The sequence below is a fragment of the Sapajus apella genome, unplaced genomic scaffold, assembly GCF_009761245.1.
Source record: "Sapajus apella isolate SASKATOON/1434 unplaced genomic scaffold, GSC_monkey_1.0 scaffold30, whole genome shotgun sequence".
Classification (NCBI taxonomy): Eukaryota; Metazoa; Chordata; class Mammalia; order Primates; family Cebidae; genus Sapajus; species Sapajus apella.
The window spans coordinates 24711854-24733274 of NW_022436970.1; the positions used below are offsets into that span (position 1 = coordinate 24711854).

Here is a 21421-nt window from a genome sequence, read left to right on the forward strand (position 1 = left end):
AGAGCTGGCCCTCAGCTCCAGCCCCCGACTGCCTCCTCTGCACCCCTCATTCATGTCTGAGGACCCCCGGGATTAGGTTTGGCCACCGGCTAATCCAAGACCAACCCCTCAAGAGTCTCTCAGCCATATACAGTGACACATCACAGGTTCCAGGGATCAGGGTATGGACGTCTCTGAGGGCCATTATCTGCCCACCCACAGAGGGGCACTTGTAAAATTTGGATTCCAGGCCTAACTCTGGAAACTGGGACTCACAATGTTACCTCATCCCAGGGAACCAGAAGAAAAGTACTCGTTTGGAAGAAGTGACACAGAACACTAGGCACCCACTGTCCCATTCCCTTCTTACCACGCTCCTGTGAGATGAGCCTGCACCCACACCTGCACCTGCTGGTAAAATGAACGGGGGCAGGCAGCTTACGATGCCGCGTCTAGAGGGAGCCGGTGTTCCAACAACGCATACACACATTAAACTCCAAGCCGGCCACACTGCCTAAACACTCACAACCTGCCATCCCTGGGAACGCTCATGAGGCACCATCAACAAAGTCACAAGGCCTGGCCTCGTGGCTGGAGCCGGAGGACAGCAGAAACACCCAGAAACGCACTGGGCATCTTAGGCACAAACCGTTCTCTCAGCCCTCCGTTCCTCCCACAGTGAGAACATTCCCGTTCCAAGTTAAATGCTGAGGTTCAAAGGGGCAGGGAACACGCCACAAGGAACGCAGGCCAGAGAAGGGGCAAAGCCTCGTAGGAAGCATGACAGAGTCACCTAAGCAGAAACATAAAAACCACAGCTCCTCAGTACGCAGGGAATCCTGGCCAGTTCTTAAAAGCCTGCTTTCTAGGCAAGATCCGTGGTATCGTCACACTATCTCTGGTGTAATTTCAAACCCAAATCACCACAGGAGGGAACAGAGCAGAGACTCAGAGGAGAGGAGAATGGCGTGAATGGGGAAAAAGAACAGAACACTGCAGGAAATCTTTATGGCCACAATGACACTAACTGGCCCAGGCCACGCATCGGGGCTAGAGGCTGGTCTGCTTTCTACAAAGGCTGAAAGCAGCCCATATTCACCTCGCTCTAAAAACAGAAAAGAAAAAGGGAGAGGTGGGAGAGGGGGGGATCCTCTCTGATAGGAAGAAGTATCATAAGGAATAGAAACACAGGGACACACTCCCAGGGAAGATCTCAAATCCATGGCAGCCCCAAACTAAACAAACTCTGGGGAAAACATGCTTCTCCAAGCAACAGCTGAGATCAGTCTCTCTCAGACAAAGCCAAAGTGAGCACTGTCTTAGATTTATTAATTAGAAGAAAAACAAAAGGAAGGATTTAACCCTCCTGCACACCAGAAGCCCACCAGCCTGCATGTTCAGAGGTCAGACGGAAACAAACTGTGCAAAAGGCAAAAACTGGAAGAAGTATTTTCTATTTTCTGAGCTGCCGAAGGTGAAGGAGTGGTGTGTGCCAAGCATGTGCTAAGCATGTAATTGGTCCAGGCAACACAGCAGTGTGTGGACCCTGCCCGTGTGCTCTGGATAAAGGGGTTGCCTGACCCCACAGGGTGACTCTGGGTCTGTTTAACAAGGTCTCTGAGGAAGACCTGGGCTAATAAAGCCCATGAGTCACAGCAAAACCGAGAGGGTTTGTTTTGTGCACAGGCCACGCACACAGAGATCAAACACCTTCCCTGGCGCCATCTGACTTGATGGAGCCAGGCACAGAGGAGCACCTCAGCTGTGAGGACGTGTTAAGGCCACGCCCAAAACCAGAGAAGAAACCATTATCTTGAATTGTTTCAAGGTACAAGCTGTTTAATTAAAGTCATTAACATACTGAAACCGCTATGGGTTGCAGATAACAGCACCACTTGGTGACATGAAAGCTGCCTGGATCAGAACAGATTAGAGTGGCTTTGTTTCAGCAGAGTTATCTTTTGCCCTGACTCCCTGGGACTCTATTCTGAAGCACCAGCCACCAACCTGCAAAGCAGCGGCGCCTGGCGTTGAGCTCGTTGGCCACTCGGACCTCCGTGCACAGCTTCAGCATCAGCAGCATGGTCAGGATCATGATGGCGCTCTGCCACAGCAGCGGGGACTCAAAGCGCCTTCCAAACCTGAGGGAGAGACCCGGGTCAGGAGGGAGGCCCACCCACGCCACCTCTCCCAGTCCTGAACCTGCAGGGGGAGACACAGGTCAGGAGGGAGGCCCACCCATGCCACCTCTCCCAGTCCTGAACCTGCGGTGGGGGAGACCCAGGTCAGGAGGGAGGCCCATCCACACCGCCTCTCCCAGTCCCGACCCTGCGGCCGGAGAGACCCGAGTCAGGAGGGAGGCCCACCCACACCGCCTCTCCCAGGCCCCAAGCAGCATCCAGGGGAAGGAGTCCAAGGGGTGGCGAACACCACAGTGACCAGCAGATGGGCACCTGCTGCCCATCTCCCAGACTCCAGGTGGGGTGGGGTCCAGGGAGGGGCCATAAGACCCCTACACAGCCTGACCCAGGACGCCTCGGCACATTAGGCCCTCCCCAGAATCAGTGCCCAGGTGCTGGTACTGGGGTCTGGTGGTCCTCAGTCCCCTCCCACAGCTCAGCCCAGGTGCCCTAGGCCCTCCCTGCAGCCTCCAGGCAAGAAGCCATTTCTAGCCCAGAGTAGCCCTGCTTCCTGCCAGGAGAAGGCGAGGTCAGCGTGCAGAGCAGCAAGGGAGCCGGACGCGAAATTTCCACATGCACACAGACTCCCACAGAAGAGGAGAAGGCAGCCAAGCTTCTGCGCTGCCACCCAACCTAAGGCCCACCCCACCCCCAGGCCTCCCTGCCCACAGCCTTTCACCCTCCCTGGACCAGAGCTCCCCTGGCTGCCCACTCCCAGGCCTTCTTGCTGACTTTTGACCAGGGTTGGGCATCTCATCAGCTCAGCCATGAGCCTCTGCAGCACAGAACCACAGGCCAGTGACTGGCAGGCCCTGGGGTCTCCCGTCTCCCCAGAGTCACCAAAGAGCTGGGACACGGACCTGCAGAACCACCATCTCGAAGGCTGGGCTGCGGCACACACTCATCGAAAGCCCCAGCCTTGACCCTCCCCTGACCGTTCCAGGGCGGGAATCTCAGCCTGCAGCTTGTTTGGCCTGAAGGGAATTTTCAAAACTTAAATTGGTCACCAACATGTCAAAGTCAGAAGACCCTACAGAACGGCCTAACTTCCCAACTTCTGAAAAACTGAAGACCCGGCAACAACCACCACTGTCCCCACCTCTCTCCAGCTCTCATGCAGCAGGCACCCGTGGGCCAACACCTGCAACCCCAGTCCATCAACCTCCCAGAGAGGCCACCTTATGGGTGAGGGCTGCTAAGAGCTGCTTCCTACAGCTCCTAAAATGCAGCCGGCAGGAATGTGCGCTATTATCAGTGCCCCTTACCAACACAAAGCAGAAGCAGGGGGAACCCCGCAGCCCCCATAGCCACCCTCTTATCAACACAGAGCAGTAGCAGGGGAAGCCCCCTGTGGAAACAGCCTCCCTGACCCAGAAGCCATCAGAGTCAGCCTCAGGAGGCACCACCCCATCCAAGCTGACTACCGTGAGAAGGAGCTACACCAAAATCGCTCAGGAAACGTAAAAAAAAAAAAAAAATTCACAAAGCTCAGCAGTGATCCGCATCACCAGCAATCCGTAAACGACAAAACTGGATGCAGCCTGATCTCCTGTCCTCAAAAGGGAACGTCTTTGGAAGGTTCTACGTGATGAGGAAAAAATGTCCCATAAATGTAGAACTGAGCCTCAGATGCTGCAAGACCCTATAATGTGACGAGTCCAGGTTTGTGCATGTAGTCACTGTCAGAGTGAACTCCCAGCTGGCTTCTCAGAGGCAGCTCTGAAGGCTTCCTGGACAGCAGCATCTGCACCCACACACAAGAATCCCGCCAGCCTGCACGTTTAACCAGGGATTTGCCCTGGACAGGAAGCCCCAGCCCAGGTGAGACAGCCCAACAGGTGAGAAGCTGCCACTTGCAGGTGAGGGTATTGCAGCAACCAGGAAAAAGCCACAGACGTTCTCCTGGGGGGACAGGGAGCCAGGATGCAGTTCTCAGAGGGTGGCCACGCTGATTCCCTCTACGCTGGCTCCAGAGACCAAGGCCTTTCCCTGTCTCCTAGGAGCTCCTTAGCAGACGGACCAGTCGCTTGAGGTCACAGAGACTCAGGGAGCAGAGAGGAGGACAGAGAAAACAGCAGCTGAGGCCCAGGACCAACAGGGGGCCAGACAGGCAAGCAGACAAGGGGCACCTCCAGGAACATCACCCAGGTCATCAGGGGCCACTGCAGTCCCCTTGCCTCACTGGAGGCCTCTCTAGGAAGCCTCCGAGAAACGCACACGGCAAAACTAAGAGGCAGAGGGAGGGAGGGAGAGTGTCAGGCCTGGTATAGAGGGCAACTGGCAGGAAAAAGGAGCTTGAACAAGGTTTTCTGGGCCTAAACACAGGCCGGGGGTGCAGGGACACTGTGTGAGTGCAGGGGACATGGGCACTCTGCCTGCAGGCTGGCTCCAGCCCCGACACCGGCCCCTCCAGTTCTCCTTGGCTTCTGCATGATAAAGCACAGATCGCAACCCCCAAGGCTAGAGGATACAGCCCATCTCACATCACTTCCAGAACCCATTGTCCACTGGCTACCAAGCGGCCTGGGCGCAGGTCAACTCACCCACAGCAACTTGAGGCTGAGGAGCTGATGCTGGGCAGGCATCTAAAACACGCTAGTCCCCTGGGAAGCACCAAGCCTCGTCACACCACATTCACCTCCAGCAGTGAGGCTGTGTGAGCCATTGTGGCCACTCTGTGCGAGCCCGCATATTTTAAATGTTCAACAGAAGCGATGAATGACCAGACACACTCTGGGGAAGGCGGGGGAATCAACGTTTGAACTTCCCCAAAATCCACACATCAAAATCAAATCTAGAGGAACTCAATATGCACAGTAAGGAATGAGGCCATTTAAAACGAAGTGAGAGGCTGCACAGAGGCAAATAGTGAACTAATTTTAGCGTGACGACAAAGAAAAACACAAAATTTCAAAAAGCACTGTTCCACAAAAGATGAACAAGGAACAAAATGAAAACAAACAAATCCAGCTCTCTTAGCAATTTTAAAAGCTGATTAAAATAGATGTTGTGTTTACTTCTCAACTTTTTCTTCCTTTAGTGATAACAGTCTGTGCTGGCCATGAGCTCAGGAGAGTACCTTTCCTCTCCTGCCCGAGAGCCTGACTCCCACGCCTCTTCTCATGGCAGGCGCCAGGCAGCCCACCTGTGTGGCACAGGAGCCTGCTCCTCAGGAAGCACCCAGACACCTAAGTTGGGCTCTGCAGGTGACCACACCCAGGTGCCCACCCACAGGGACGCACAGTGCAGAGGGTGCCCCATAGCTGACCAAGCCACAGAAAAACTTCATGCTCCAAAATCTCACAGAAAAACTCGAGCAGAAAAGCTCTGTATCTATTCTTAGGCACCACTAAAGCTATCACTCCTAGTAACAAAATGTTATGACTTCTCAGATACAATGTTTCATTCCTTGATCTAAGAGTGTTCCAGTCTGGGCTCCACTGCAATGGAGCCGAGGCTCTCAGGGACTTGCAGCACAGTGTTTCCTGCTCGAGGCCTGGCTCTCCCTTTTCCTTCACATACAGGCGTTAAACACCAGCTAGGAGGCATCATTTAGCCCTTCTGGCTTCTGGCACGAACCTCCCAAATCCTGCACAATGGCATTTCACAGTGTGATCTGCTGATTGCTGGCTTTGCAAAATGGTAGTAAGGATTGTAAGAAACAAAAACATGAGTTATCTATGTTTCAGAATCCCTGGGTTTGTACTGCTAAAGCAGCCCCTGAAGGACTGCAGAGCCCATATGCCATGTACCCCAAGTCCCCAACGGGGGGCCGCTCAGAGGGCCTGGAGCTCTGAGGACCATGCCCCAGCAGCTTCGAAGCATGAAGATTCTAACACCACCACTGTGCTGGTGGACCCCCACTTCTTCTCACCAGAACCTGCCCCACCTCTGCTCTCCCCAGCCCATTCTCACCAGAGCCTGCCCCAGCCCCACTTCTGCTCTTCCACCCCCACCACCCCCAACCCAAACAACAAGTGTGCATGCATATGCATGGAGCTGGGGTCACGAGCGATGTGTCCCATATGTCACTTCTGCTAAAGCACAAACACTGCCCTACAAACCCTGAAATCAAAGAGGCTGTGAACCTCCAAAGCCTAGAGAGGGGATGCCAGCAATCAGGGTTGCAAGAAGCTCCCCAGAGAGAAACAGAAGAGATCATCATCCCCTCTGCACAGCAGGACCTGAGGTCCGGGTGGGCACAAGGGATGTACAGTAGGTAGGGAGCTGGGCTTCCCTGTGAGGAGCGCAGGGATGGCCCATCCTCAGGGTGGAGGGATGCCCAGCAGGAACCAGCACCCTCTACTCTCCCCCCTTTCATCCCACTGTCTTCTGGAACACGCCAGGACCCTGTGTGTGCACTCAGTGGTCACGGAAGCCATCCATGACCAGGATAGCCCAAGATGTTGATTCTATGAAGAGACCCATGGACAAAGTTCAGAATTCCCTGGAAGGCTGCCCTGTGCTCCACAAAGAAAGAGCTCAAGCGTCTCTCAAAGGTCTGTAAAGCAAGAACTCCCATTCCCAGCTTCAAACCCCTATGTCCAGTGCCAGTTAGGCCATGAGGCAGTGAAAGATGCTACCAGGAAACAGGGTTAATTTCTGAATTCTCCAGACTAGATTCATAGATGGACATTAGACACATTCTTTTTTTTTTTTTTTTTTTTTTTTTTTTTTTTTTTTTTTGAGGCAGAGCATCTCTCTGTTGGCCAAACCAGAGTACAGCTCACTGCAGTCTTGAATTCCTGGGCTTAAGTGATCCTCCTGTCACAGCCTCCCAAGTAGCTAGGAATACAGGTAATGCTACCACGCCTAAGCTAATGTTTCAATTTTTTGTAGAGACAGGGTCTTGTTATGTTGTGTTGGCTGGTCTTGAACTCCTGGCCTCCAGCGATCCATCCACCCAGCCTCCAAAAGTACTGGAATTACAGGAGTGAGCCACTGTGCCCAACCTATTTTCTTTTAACAACTTTGAACTATGAGCATACTGGGGGAGGATGGGAACCTCTAAATGCAACTTTTTTCCCATATGGTAATCCGATCTCAGGCAATTTGCCTCCATTATTTTGGAGAAAATGTATTCTATAACCGTAAAGATAAATGCAGTGTTCCTTTGAAAAATACACACCTGAGCTGGGGCTGTAGTAGGCATCCTGCGACCAGCGTCTCCCCAACCCCCACAACGTGCACTCAAGTAAACACCAGCTTTAGACAATTAGAAACCTGCTTCCAGTCAACCTTACGCTCACTGAGGCCACTACAGCACCCCCACCCAGTCTCCACAGCAGGCGAAGGGAAAGAAGGAAGGAGTCTCCAAAACAAACACCTCTGACCCTCCCTCAGATGCAGCCTGGCCAGGAGACAAACCTCCAGACACAACTCAGACTCAAAAACCTCCTCCAAGGTTGCCGTGGGGGACAAACCTCCGGCCTCAGAGACAGCTCTGAGAAAGAGGCAGCCAACCCACTCGCTCACCTAAAAATCCCAGACATGGGCAAAACTGGTGCCCAGGGACATGCGGACCAACGGCTGCCCACAGCCAGGGCTGGGGCAAAGGCCACAGAGCAGGGAGCACCCCAGCTCATGAACGCAGGGGACAGTCCAGCATCAGAACTCATCAAATGGATACGAAAGGGGTGCATTTCATGGAATGCAAATCACACCTCAATAAGGCAAAGAAGCAGGTAAGTGATTACTCTGTGACCAGAGGCAGAGCTCTTGACACCAGCTGCCTGGAGTCCTTCTCTCCACCCCTCCATCAGGCCCTCTTCATGGGAAGAGCAGTAGACACTTTCCAATCTGCACGGACAGAGGAACTGGGATCACCCAGAAGAAAGAAAAATTCCAGACGTTTTTGGCCTTAGAATGCAGCTGTGAGACCTCTTCAATTCCTCTGAAAACTCACTCTCCCAAATATGTCCAGCTTCAACAACTGTTAAAACTAATTTCCATTTCCTTAGACAAATGCAAATACAAAGAGGAAGTTGGCCTCAGAGGAACAAGACAAAGTCTGCAGGGAGCATGACTTCCTATTCAAATAAGGCAGGCTGGGCACCACGGCTCAGCCTGTAATCCCAGCACTTTCAGAGGCCCAGTGGGGAGGACTGCTTCAGGCCAGGAGTTCAAGACCAGCCTGAGTAACACAGTGAGACCCCCTCACACACACACCCCGTCTCTACAAAAAAATACAAAAAACAATTAGCCGGGTATGGTGGTACACCTGTGGTCCCAGCTACTCAGGAGGCTGAGGTGGGAGGATCACCTGAGCCCAGGAACGTGGAGTCTGCAGTGAGCTGTCATCGCACCACTGCACTTCAGCCTGGGCCACAAAGCAAGACCCGTCCTCAAAAAAATGAAAAACTACACAACATGAGAAGGGTGGGTAGGAACAGCTCCTCCACACAGGCAGGCCTCGGCCAGTGCCCAGCAGAGAGGTCCCTGCTAAGTACCCGTGCAGGACATTATGCGAGGAGGCGGATCTGGAGATAGTATTTGAGATTCTGTGCTCCAACCCCACCGTTTTTCAGGAAAAATAATCTCACCCTAAGAAGTGACTCTCCTGCAGCCATAGACCCGGTCCACGGCAGAGCGGGGCGCTGGCCCAGCCGAGATGTACGGACCCTGCCGCTCCCTGGCCTCAAACAGAAGCTACAAAGGAGAAACCCTCTTTTCCGAGCGCAGTCCAGGAAAGCAAGCTCCCAACTTACCAGAATAGTATCCGCAAAATGTTGGCCACTAGCAGCACCAGGCACACGTACGTGGAGAAGCCATCAGCGTTCTGCGTCCTGCGGATGTCCCGGTACTGCGGGATGTAGGGCACCACCCCTCCGAAGACCATGGCCGCGGCCGCGCCCCAGGACACCAGCTGGTGCAGCGGCACCAGGAGCCAGTCCAGGCCCTCGGCCTCCATCGCGGCGCCCACCCGGCGGAGGCTATCACGGGCTCCGAGCCCCGCGGGCCGCCGGCCGCCTGCTCATCGCCGCTCCGCGCGCTTCTGCGGCCTCAGGGCCTGCGGGGAGCAGGGAGCGGCTCGAGTCCCGCCAGGGAGGCTGGGCACACACGCACGAATCTTACCGGACCTGACCCGCACGGCCGCAGGACCCCGGGCAGAGCCGGGGCGACAACGACGCGGGGTGCGCGAGGGGCGGCCCCCGCCTGGACCTGGGGGTGTCTGGGAACCCCTGAGAGGCGGCTGGCGGGGCTGGGGAGGGGCCCGAGGGCCGGGGGTGAGGACGGGCGCAGCCCCTGGGGTCACGGCCCTGGTGTGCTCACCCGACGGGGGTGCACGCGCGGCCCGGAATGGGGTCAGGGGAGGGGGCGCAGGGCCCAGGATGGAGGCGCACCGCTCGGGGAAGTGGGCGCAGGCCCAGGACCGGGACGCACGGCTTGCGGGAAGGGGTGACGGGCCGGGAAGCCCACAGATTCACGTTGGGTGGGGGGTGCCCCCTGTCCTGCGTCCTAGGCCGCCCGGCGAGGATCCCGCGCCGCCGCCGCGCTCCTCACCTGCGCCCCGGGCCCCGCGCCCCAGCGCCGCTTACCCAAGCGCGCGTCTCAGCGTCATCCGCTCCGGCTCCGGGAAGCTCCGCCCCGCGACGTCACAATGCCGGGCTCCGCCCACGCCAGGGCTGGTGGGACCGGGCCGGGTCCTAGAGCGCGCGAGCAGGCGGGGCAGGGGAGGCAGGGGAGGCAGGGGAGGCAGGGGAGGCAGGGGAGGCGGGGGGGCGGGGGGGCCGGGAGCGCGGGGGGGCAGAGGGGGCAGGGGGCAAGGGGGCCGGGGGAGCCAGGGGGGCAGGGAGGCAGGGGAGGCAGGGGAGGCAGGGGAGGCAGGGGAGGCAGGGGAGGCAGGGGGGCCGGGAGCGCAGGCAGGAGGGCAGGGTGGGCAGGGCGGGGCGCGGAGCCGGGGCTGGTGGGGCGGCGGGGCCGCGCGGCTCCTCCCTCCCTGTCGGGAAATCGCATCCGGGCGGGGCCGGTCCCTCACCCTGGCGCCCACGTGAACCGGTCCCCAGCGGTCCCCGCGCGCAGCCAACTGAGCGGAGGGCACGGTCCTGAGGGCGGGGTCGCAGGGTCCGGACGCGCCCCTCACGCGTGTCCTGAACGCAGGGCGCCCGAGAACTAGTCTCGTCCAGCTCCTTCCCGACCCGGGTGACCCAGGGATCCGGCTCGGAGTCTGCAGCTCCCGGAAGCGGCCGGGGCCTCGGGAAACGGAGCCGTCGTCCTCACCGTGGCCGTGTATGTGGCCACGGTTGCCCTCCCGGCAGCAACGCCGGCGGCCTTTCCCCACCCCCGTGCAGTTATCTGGGCTGAACCGTTGGGCGTTTGCAGAAACCGCAGCTCCTGAGCCTCAAGACGGACTCTGGGGCCAGGCGTGCGTGGAACCCCGGCCCTGCTGCCGGGGACTCTAGACCTAGCCAACTCCGAGCCCACGCCCGCCCGCAGGCAGCTGCCCTCGCCTAGGACTCTCTCGGCCCGCGCGTGTGAGGAGCGAGGGGCGCGCTGTGAGGGGCGAGGGGTGCGCGGGTGAGGGGCGAGGGGCGAGGGGTGCGCTGTGAGGGGCGAGGGGTGCGCGGGTGAGGGGCGAGGAGCGCGCTGTGAGGGGCGAGGGATGAGGGAAGCGCTGTGAGGGGCGAGGGGGGTGGGGGTGAGGGGCGAGGGGGGCGGGGGCGAGGGGGGCGCGGGTGAGGGGCGAGGGGTGAGGGAAGCGCTGCGAGGAGCGAGGGGTGAGGGAAGCGCTGCGAGGAGCGAGGGGGGCGCGGGTGAGGGGCGAGGGGCCCGCGGGTGAGGGGCAAGGGGCGCGCGGGTGAGGGGTTTATGCGGAGGGCTGCTTCTGCGTCAGCGGCTGTCTCTTGCCCGGGGCCCGGCCCTCTGCCCCCTGCACGGCTGGTTTTGTGGGGATCATAAGGACAGTCACCGCCTAACTAGGAGCAAGTCCCCGACAGTCGAGGAAACAGGGCGCTCCCGCATTGCACCCCAGGCTGGCGTTGGGCTTTCTTCTGAGCCTGCGCTGCGAGGCGCCGGGAATGAAGAGTGGAGCAAAAGGCACAGCAGGAAACCTGGGAGAGAAAAAGCAGCTGCCCCTGCTCCGCCGCGCCCTCCCCCAGCCCTTGGGCCTTTGGGATCTTGCGCCCTCTCTGCCCTGGAGGTTGAAGTAAGCTCCAGGCTTCCTTTCCGACCCTCGCTGGAGCACTGGGGTCCCAGATGCTGGCCTCGGTTTTCCTAAATCCAGAGGGTATGGAGGCACCGGGCAAAATGGGGCCGCAGCCGGGGGCCTAGAGCCGCACCTGTGCACGGGGCCTCCAGGAGCAGGCCCAGTGGACACAATCTGGCATGCTCCGACCTCGCCCCACAGGCCTCACCCCTCAGAGGAACCCGGAGAGGTGAGCTGATGACTGCAGAGTGAGTTTGTACCTTTTCCATCACCACCTGCCCAGGGTCTGGGCCCCGCCCACCCAGTCTGCATCAGCCAATCACAGCTCATTGCAGGTGCTTCATTTGTCATGTGACTTCCTGCAAACGAGAAGCCGACCAAGCCATGCACAGCTGGAAAATGGCCGTTATAAGGACATAAGCCCTAATCTCTGCAACCTGTAAATATTACCTCATATGGGAAAACAATATTTCTTTTGCAGATGTTATTAAGGATTTTCCAGGTGGGCCCCACACACTGTGGCTCACGCCCATAATCCCAACACTTTGGGAGCCCCAGGCGGGCAAATCTCTTGAGCCCAGGAGTTCAAGACCAGCCTGGGCAACATGCGGAGACCTGTCTCTACAAAAGATAGAAAAATTATCTGGGTTTGGTGGTGCACCCCTGTGGTCCCAGCTACTCCGGAGGTGGAAGGATCGCTTGAGCCCAGGAGGTCGAGGCTGCAGTGAGCCAGGATTGCACCACTGCACTCTAGCCTAGGTGACAAAGTGAGACCTTGTCTCAAAAATAAATAAATAAAATACAAGGCCAGGCTGGTCTTGAACTTCTGGCCTCAAATGATCCACCTTGGCCTCTCAAAGTGCTGGAATGACAGACATGAGCCACGGTGACCTGCCACGTGTATCTTTGTAAGAGGAAGGTAGAAGGAAATTTGGTGGCACACAGAAGAGAGGGCCATGGGAATATGGAGCAGAAATGAAGATGGGGCCTTGAAAGTGGAAGTGAAGCAGTCACAAGCCAAGTAATGCTGGAGCCACCAGAGTGGCAAGAAACAAGGAGCAGGTTCTCCCCAGGAGCCATTCAAAGAAGCCTGGCCCTGCCAACACCATGATCAGCCCAGGAAAAGTGATGGTGGACTCCTGGCCTCTGGAACTGTGAAGAAATACAATTCTGCTATTGTAAGCCACCCAACTTGTGGTCATTTGTTACAGGAGCCACCAGAAGCCAATACAGGAGCCAAATGAGTGACTGAAGAGATCAGAGTTGTGACAGAGAGAAAGCAGAGCTGTGCCTCATGCTTTCCAGGCTCCGCTCATGAGAAACAGGTCACTGGGTTGTCCCCAAGCAGAAGAGGGTGTCATGTAGGAGCATGAATACCTCTGGGAACCACTTAAGAAGGTGCCTAACACATGATGCTTATAAAATGAAAAGCAAACAAAGCGACCTTGTTCTGAGAGCTGGGAGAAGACTAGAGCCACTGTTTTATAGATGAGGTCTCACCATGTTGGCCAGGTTGGTCTTTGAACTCCTGGCATCAGACAATCCTCCCACCTAGGCCTCCCAAAGTGCTGGGATTACAGGTGTGAGCTACCGTGCCCAGTTGCACACCCCATTTCTTTCTTTTTTGTTGTTGAGACAGTGTCTTGCTCTGTCACCCAGGCTGGAGTGCAGTGGCACCATCTTGGCTCACTGCAGTCTCCAACTCCTGGGTTCAAGTGATTCTTCTGCCTCAGCCTCCTGAGTTGCTGAGACCACATGCATGCAGCAAAACACCCAGCTAATTTTTGTATTTTTAGTAGAGACAGGGTTTCAGCATATTGGCCAGCCTGATCTCGAACTCCTGACCTCATGATCTACCTGCCCCAGTCTCCTAAGGTGCTGGGATTATAGGCACGAGCCACTGTGCCTGGCCACACATCCCATTTCTTAAGGAAACCTGTGCAGAAGGTGGATTGGAACCTCACTTTAGGAGCCTGGCTTCTGAAGTTCCACAACAGAGAACTTCTGGTGTCATGTGATATGCTTGGCAGTCACCACCCCCATCCTTACAGCAGGGAAAAGCAGAGCACATGGCAAGCCAGCAGCCTTTCATGGGCCCATCAGAAAACTAAGGCTGCCAGACAAGCTGGCACCCTGCTGTAAAGAGACAGGCACATCAAGGTAGACACAGCACCTGAGAGCTGTTCACTCAAAGCAGAAACTCCTGGATAAACTGGCTTTAATGGAAAAATTAGACAACATGCAAGACCAGCTAGGTAATGTCTGCAGAGAGACAGAAACAATAATAGTAAAAACAACGTGCAAGAAGTCAAAAACACACTCATAGAAATAAAGAATGCTCATTAGTTGACTAGACAGAATGAAGGAAAGAATCAGTTAATATGAAGGTAAGTCAACAGAAACCCCAAACTGAAATGCAAGGAGAAAAGGGGATGAAAAAAAAAAAAAAGTCAACTGATATAGCTTGAGTGGGTGTCCCCAGCAAATCTCATGTTTAATTGTAATCCCCAATTTTGGAGGTGGGACTTAGTGGGGGGTGTTTGGATCATTGGGGTGGATCCCTCGTGAATGGCTTGGGTCATTCCCATCATCCCTTTAGTGATGAGTAAGTTCTCACTCTGAGTTCACATGAGATCTGTTTTCTTTTTTGTGGGGAGTGGGGGAAGGAGTCTCACTCTGTAGCCCGGGCTGGATTCCAATGGCGCAATCTCGGCTCACGGCAATATTCACCTCCTGGGTTCAAGTGATTCTTGTGCCTCAGTCTCCCAAGTAGCTGGGATTACAGGCACACACCACCACACCCAGCTAATTTTTTGTATTTTTAGTAGAGACGGGGTTTCACCATGTTGGCCAGGCTGGTCTCAAACTCCTGAGCTCGTGATCTGCCATGAACCTGGGAGGCAGAGGTTGCAGTGAGCCAAGGTCGCTTTATTGCACTCCAGTCTGGGTGACAGAGTAAGACATTGTCTCAAAAAGAAAATGTGCAGTGGCTTACGCCTATAGTCCCACCACTTTGGGAGGCCAAGGCGGGGGGATCACGAGGTCAGGAGTTGGAGACCAGCCTGACCAACAAGGTGAAACACCGTCTCTACTAAAAATCCAAAAACATTAGCTGGGCATGGGGCGTGGTGGCACGCACCTGTAATCCCAGCTACTCAGGAAGCTGAAGCAGGAGAATCACTTGAACCCAGGAGGTGGAGGTTGCAGTGAGCTGAGATTGTGCCACTGCACTCCAGCCTGGGTGACAGAGCAAGACTCCATTTTAAAAAAAAAAAAAAAAAAAAAAAGAAAAGAAAACCAGAGGAAAAAACACCTTAGTTCCCAGCCATAGGAGGGTGAGTGGTCAGATACTCCTCATTATACCCCCTCCCTCTTGTGGTTTAGACATGACTGGCCAGCATAAATGTTAAAATAGAGATCATAAGACTGATGGAACAAACTCTTTGTGGCAATAAGATACCAAATTATAGGTAAAATTTAAGGCCATGCTATAGAAAGTTAAAAGTTCCTTTTCAAAGTTTCCCTTCTTGTTAAAGGACAATAATAATAAATGTTAAAAATAATTGTTTGTTTTAAAGACTTTCTTCAAAGCCTTCTTGCCAATAATGCTCTGTTAAGGCTCATCCTATGTCGCTGTTAGACATGCTTACAGGCACATAGTGCATTCTATGTCCTTGTACTTTAACCAAGATACCTGTGCTGGACGTGCTCACAGACATGTCCCAGCTCGCAGCCTGTGCCCCTTCCTTATCTGGACTTCGTCTTTTCCTTTGTTCTCCATTGCCTTTACCTATTTAGAAAAGTTTTAAGTTGTTAGTTGGGTTCAGTTTAGATTGTGAGGTCTGGCTGCTACCAACGGAGATCGGACACAGCAGTAAGAACCCAATGCACAAGGAATAAATATGCCTGCCTTTTTTTGTTCATTGTACTCTTGTGGCCAGACTGTTGGTTCGTAGTACCCTTTCTGCAGAAAATAAAATTGTCTTGCTGAGAAAACTTTTTGTCTGAATGCTGATTTTTCCTTGCGGTACCTGGGAACAAGCACTCTGTCTCTAACACACTGCCAAGCAAGGGTTAAGTCACACACCCTACACTTAAAGAATGACCTGTGTTCTAAGGGCCAGAAAGTTTTGCTTGCTTTCTAGCAGCTAAATAAGCACTGGCCTCGAGATGAGCAACAGTGAAACAATGGCAGCTCACAGATGCTGCCTGACTGAACCCCCATCCCACCAGCCACAGCTACACCTCTAACCGGACAAGAGGCTGATTTCAGTAACTCTCCTCGTAAGAGACCACTGACTATGGTTGGTCCTGGCTGGTGTACAGAGGCTGTGTGCCAAGTGCCTTCGGGTCTTAGATCTTTTGATGTGTAGGGTCTAACTGTAACACATTTAAATGTTACATCTCCACCCTAAAGTGAACATGGGTCATATCATACATACAGCAGGACCCCTTCATGATTATTGATAGATCCTCCTGTAACCTGTTGAATATGTATGTTTAGCCAACCCAGTCAGCATAAGGCTCCTGCCCCATCCTCTCCTCCTCTGAAGGGCCTGTGTCTGGTCTTGTGGGATGTCCACCTTGCAAGTTATTTAAGAAATCGTTTCCTTTTCCAAATGTATTGTTGTGTGATATTTTTAAGTTAACAAGAGGAATATGAGTAAAAATTACAGTGGACTTCTTGTTAGAAATCATGCAGGCAAGAAAGGGGTGGAGTGAAATCTTTAAAATGTTGCAATTGAACAAAAATCTTCCCATATAGAATTCTAGATCAGCAAAAGTATCCTTAAGTTGCAGGAAAAATAAAGACTTTCTCAGAAGAACAAAAACTGAGGGAACGTATTGCCAGTAGACCTGCCCTGTGAGAAATGTTAGAGACAAGGACGCTGATACAGGTCAGAAGCTTAGATCTACATCAGAAATGAAAAGCATCACAGGCAGAATAGATGAAGAGAATTAACACCAACTGTTTAAAGCCATAAAGTAACAATGTACAGTATTGGGTGATTACAGCTTGTGGAAAAGTGAATGGCAGCAATGTTACAAGGGACAGTGGGAGGAGCTGGGACTTTTCTGGTGTAAAATACCTAAAGTGTGCTGCTCTCCCTACCACAAGGTCTAAAGCTACATTCCACAGCTTAAGCCACTTGGTCACACACTGAAACCCCTGGCAGGGCTTTAAAACCACAGTGCCCAAGTGCCCAGGCCCACCCCCAGAGCACTGATAAAGGGGATTGTACATGTCAGGGCAGCCTGCTAAGCCTTCCCCGGAAGTTCTGCTGTGTAGCCAGATTTGAGAGCTGCTGTTTTAAAATTCACGCCCACAAAAGCTGCACAATACAGTAGGTCCTCATTACTCAGGATCACACCTTCCTGGAAAGACCTCTTACCCAAACAGGACCAGAATTGCGTAGTAAATAATCAATAGGATTAGAAAATAGTTGGTTAATATTGCATTAACAATGAAAATTAAATTTATGAAAATATTGCAACTATTTTAGAATAAATAAAATGGAGCAGGCCAGGTGTGTGAGCTTATGCCTATAATCCCAAGACTTCGGGAGGCTCAGGTGGGTGGATCAGTTGAGCCCAGGAGTTCAAGACTAGCCTGGGCAACATAACAAGACCTCATCTCTACTAAAAATACAAAAATTAGTGGGATATGGTGGCATGCACCTGTAGTCCCAGCTACTCAGGAGGCTGAGGTGGGAGGATCACCTGAGCCCAGGAGGTTGAGGCTGCAGTGAGTCGTGATTGTGTCATTGCACTCCAGCTTGGGCAACAGAGCAAGACACTGTCTCAAAAAAAGAAAGGAGCAAAAGTCTATAGTCAGATCTGTATACCCAAATATATACCCAAAAGAACTCCTTTTTACATAATTTTTAAATAAGAATTTTCAAGCCGGGCGCGGTGGCTCACGCCTGTAATCCCAGCACTTTGGGAGGCCGAGGCGGGTGGATCACGAGGTCGAGGCCATCCTGGTCAAAATGGTGAAACCCCGTCTCTACTAAAACTACAAAAAATTAGCTGGGCATGGTGGCGCATGCCTGTAATCCCAGCTACTCAGGAGGCTGAGGCAGGAGAATTGCCTGAACCCAGGAGGCGGAGGTTGCGGTGAGCCAAGATCGCGCCATTGCACTCCAGCCTGGGCAACAAGAGCGAAACTCCAACTCAAAAAAAAAAAAAAAAAAAAAAAAAAAAAAAAAAAAAAAAAAAAAAATTTTCAAACACAAAAGTAAAGAGAGTAACACAATGAAACCCATGTATCCATCAGTCAGCATCAATAGTTATAAAAGAGCTCTTTTAATGAGTATAAAATAAAAACAACTTTTTAATTTGCAGCATTTCTCCTTTCTTGGTAATAGCAGTGCACCCTAATATCAGCAGCATCTTAGATTTAAGACCTCAGAAACAAGGCAATTCACACTGGATCTGAGGGGCATCCGGGAACCTCCATGGGCACTTATGCTTCATGGAAGAGAGCTTTGTCCTACCCTTGGTTGAACCTTGACATTTTCAGCTATCCAGAATAAAACTCTGGTTTTCTAATTTGAAGATTTCTTTCATATCTCCGTTCTGCTCTTGTGGTCTGCATCTTTGCTCTCATAAGTAACTATTTCAGTCTTACCCAGACAATTTTCTTCCCAATTGTCTGCCCTCACACCAGGGAAACACTGCCTAATTTTTATAACTTCAGAGTACACGTTAATATTCTTTAATATTTAGATTCCCAAGGTCATTATTCATCCTGGGCTAGTGCTCAGCAGTTTTCTTCTGTAAGCTCATGCACCACCCAGGGAGCATATGCTGAGGAAGGCACAATTTCTATATTTATCCTAAGCCAAACATGAGCAGGAAAACAGAGCTATTCTAAAATTTTATCAGGTCAAAAAGAAACAATTGCTAGGTTGATCTGGCCGCTGACTCCTTCAGCAGCTGTGAAATCGAGAACACACATCGCTTCCCCGCTGTGCTCCTAAGGTAGAGAAGACGGCTTTGAAGACCTGCAGTCCATACTGGCATTGTGGAGTCAGAGCAGAGCAGGGTGTGGCCCCATCGCTGAGCAGCCACCGCCCTGTGGCTTCAGTTCCTCCAGCTGCAGATGGGAGCGGTCTCACTGGCCTGGCCACCTATTGTTAGGGTTGGTCTCCAGCTTCTGAGTAAGGAATAGACAAGATTGTTTAGTAATTTTCAAAAGTGAGAACTGAGATTATTCCATCAACAGAATTAGAGAGTTTAGAGAAATTGAGAAAGTTAGAAAATAAACTTGGTAATATATAGTTGTATTCTGGATATTTATTAATCATCATCAAAGTATGAAAGGAAGACTCTTCAAATAAATCTTTTTTTTTTTTTTTTTGAGGAAGAGTCTCACTATGTTGCCCAGGCTGAAGTGCCGTGGCACAATCTTGGCTCACTGCAACCTCCACCGCCCAGGTTCAAGCGATTCCCCCGCCTCAGCCTCCGAATAGCTGGACTACAGGCACGTGACACCATACCTGGCTAATTTTTATGTTTTTAGTAAAGAAGGGATTTTACCATATTGGCCAGGCTGGTCTTGAACTCCTGACCTGGTGATCCACCTGCCCAGCCTCCCAAAGTGCTGAGATGGCAGGCATGAGCTACCAGGATTCTGCGTGAGACGTGCTTGAGCCTGGGAGGCGGAGGTTGCAGTGAGCCAAATTGCCCCACTGCACTTCAGTCTGGTGACAAAGCGAGACTCTGTCTCAAAAAAAAAAAAAAGCAGAAGTTGAGCAGCCAAAACAAAAGTAAGATTAAAAACGCAAGAAGCCTACATAGCTGGCTACATCTGGACCAAACCTGTCAGAGGCAGCCCCTCAGAGATGGGATACACATTAGCGAGAAAAAGGACCCTTCATATGACCCTGTATGATAATCAACTCATTAAAGCTTATGCATATGGACTTTATATCATGCATGTACTTAAACTTATGGGATGGAGGCAGCATGCAAGTGCACAAGAGCCAAAGTAAGCAACACATTTGTCAGTCAAAAGGCAGGCGCCGGCTAGAGATTAGGCAGCCTGGGGAAGATAAGAAAAAACAGCATAGCCCCAAATACACCAAACTGGCTGGTCTCATCTCAGAGGTCGGCCCACTCTTACCTCTTTGATAGTTAATAAACTTTTGCTGCTTGCTTTACTATTCGTGTGTGTCATGTCCAATTCTTTGTTCAGGACAGCAAGAGCCTGGAACTGCACGGCACCCTCCAGTAACACGTACACCACACGCTGCTTATCCCTCCAGCTGTCAGTGAACACTTCTCTTGCTTCTATCTTTGCGGGATTGTGAGCAATGCTGCTTTGAACATGGGTGTGCAAATATCTGTTCAAGACTCTGCTTTCCACTTGGGGTATGTATTCAGAAGTGAGATTGGTGGATCCTGTGATGATTCTATGTTTAAGTTTCTGGGGAACTGCCAGACTGTTTTTCCATAGTGGCGACATCATTTTACATTCCTATGAGCAGTGTATGAAGGTTCTAATTTATCCACATCCCTGTCAACACATGTTATTATCTGTCTTTGACTCTAGCCATCCCAGTAGGTGTGAAGTCGTGTCTTAGTTCATTTTGTGCTGCTGTGACAGAAGAACCAAGATTGGGTCATGTATAAAGAACAGAGATGTATGTTTCACATGTCCACAGGCTGGAAAGTCTGAGATGCAGTGGCTGGCTTCTGGCGAGGGGGGTTGTGCTGTGTCATCCCATGGCGGAAGGCAGAAGGGCAAGAGAGTGTGCACATGTGAGAGAGAGACAGAGAGAGGCAGAGACAGACAGAGAGAGACAGAGACAGCAAGAGAGGCAGAGACAGACAGAGAGAGACAGAGACAGCAAGAGAGACAGAGACAGAGAGAGACAGAAACAGAGAGACAGAGGTAGACAATGAGAGAGAGAGAGACAGAGAGAGAAAGGAGAGAGCCCTTATTACCTAATCATCTCTTCAGGGTCACACCTTGAACACTGCTGCAGTGGGGATGAAGTTTCCAGCACACCTATTTTGGGGGACACGTTTAAACCATAGCAAGTGGTGCCTGGCTGTGGTTTGTGGTTTTGATCTGCATTTCCTTAATGACTAGTGACATTAAGCATCTTTTCATGTGTTGACTGGACATTCTCATATCTTCTTTGTAGAAATGTCTTTTCAAGTCCCAAAAGAAAGCTTTTTAGGCCAGGCGCAGTGGCTCACACCTGTAATCTCAGCACTGTGGGAGGTCAAGGCAGACAGATCACCTGAGGTCAGGAGTTTGAAACCGGCCTGGCCACCATGGCGAAACCATCTGTACTAAAAATACAAAAAAGACACCGGGTGTGGTGGCTCACGCCTGTAATGCCAGCACTTTGGGAGGCTGAGGCAGGTGGATCATGAGGTCAGGAGATCAAGACCATCCTGGCCAACATGGTGAATCCCCATCTCAAAAAAAAAAAAAAAAATACAAAATTTAGCCAGGTGTGGTGGTGAGTGCCTATAATCCCAGCTACTTGGGAGGCTGAAGCAGGAGAATTGCTTAAACCCAGGAGGCAGAGGTTGCAGTGAGCTGAGATTGCACCATTGCACTCCAGCCTGGGTGACAGAGCAAGACTTTGTCTCAAAAAAAAAGAAAGCAAGCTTTTTAGCCCTCCCTCCCTCCTTTTGGAGTCCCAGTGTCTATCATCATGTCCATGTGTACCCAAGATGTAGCTCCTACTTATACGCAGGAACATGTGGTATTTGGTTTTCTGTTCCTGTGTTAAATTGCTTAGATCATGGCCTTCAGCTGCACCTACATGGCTGCAAAGGACATGATTTCGCTCTTGGTTTATGGTTCATGGTATTCCATGGTGTATATCAATCACCTGTTGATGGACACCTGCAGTGTTTTTATGTCTTTGCTATCGTGACTAGTGCTTTAACAAACACACAAATGCAGGTGTCTGTTTGGCAAAAGAATTTATTTTCCTTTGGGTATATACCCAGTAATGGGATTCCTGGCTTGAATGGTAGTTCCATTTTTATTTCTTTGTGAAATCTCCGATCTGGTTTCCACAGTGGCTGAACTAATTTACATTCCCACCAACAGTGTATAAGTGTTCCTTTTTCTCTGCAGCCTCACCAG

At 52.2% G+C, this 21421-nt stretch overlaps 1 protein-coding gene across 4 annotated transcripts in view; it reads right to left on the reverse strand.

The window, feature by feature from the left end:
• SLC66A2 (solute carrier family 66 member 2) overlaps window positions 1-9750 on the reverse strand; it is a 37254-nt gene extending 27504 nt beyond the window's left edge. The window contains exons 1-3 of one of the 4 annotated variants that reach the window (XM_032293794.1): window positions 9698-9750; window positions 8867-9168; window positions 1987-2120 (exon numbers count right to left, since the gene is read on the reverse strand). In XM_032293794.1, the coding sequence (XP_032149685.1) occupies window positions 1987-2120; window positions 8867-9069 (337 nt within the window). In that variant the 5' untranslated portion in view covers window positions 9070-9168; window positions 9698-9750. The other 3 variants (XM_032293795.1, XM_032293796.1, XM_032293798.1) reach the window with 3 other exon arrangements.
• Window positions 9751-21421: the final 11671 nt, after the last annotated feature.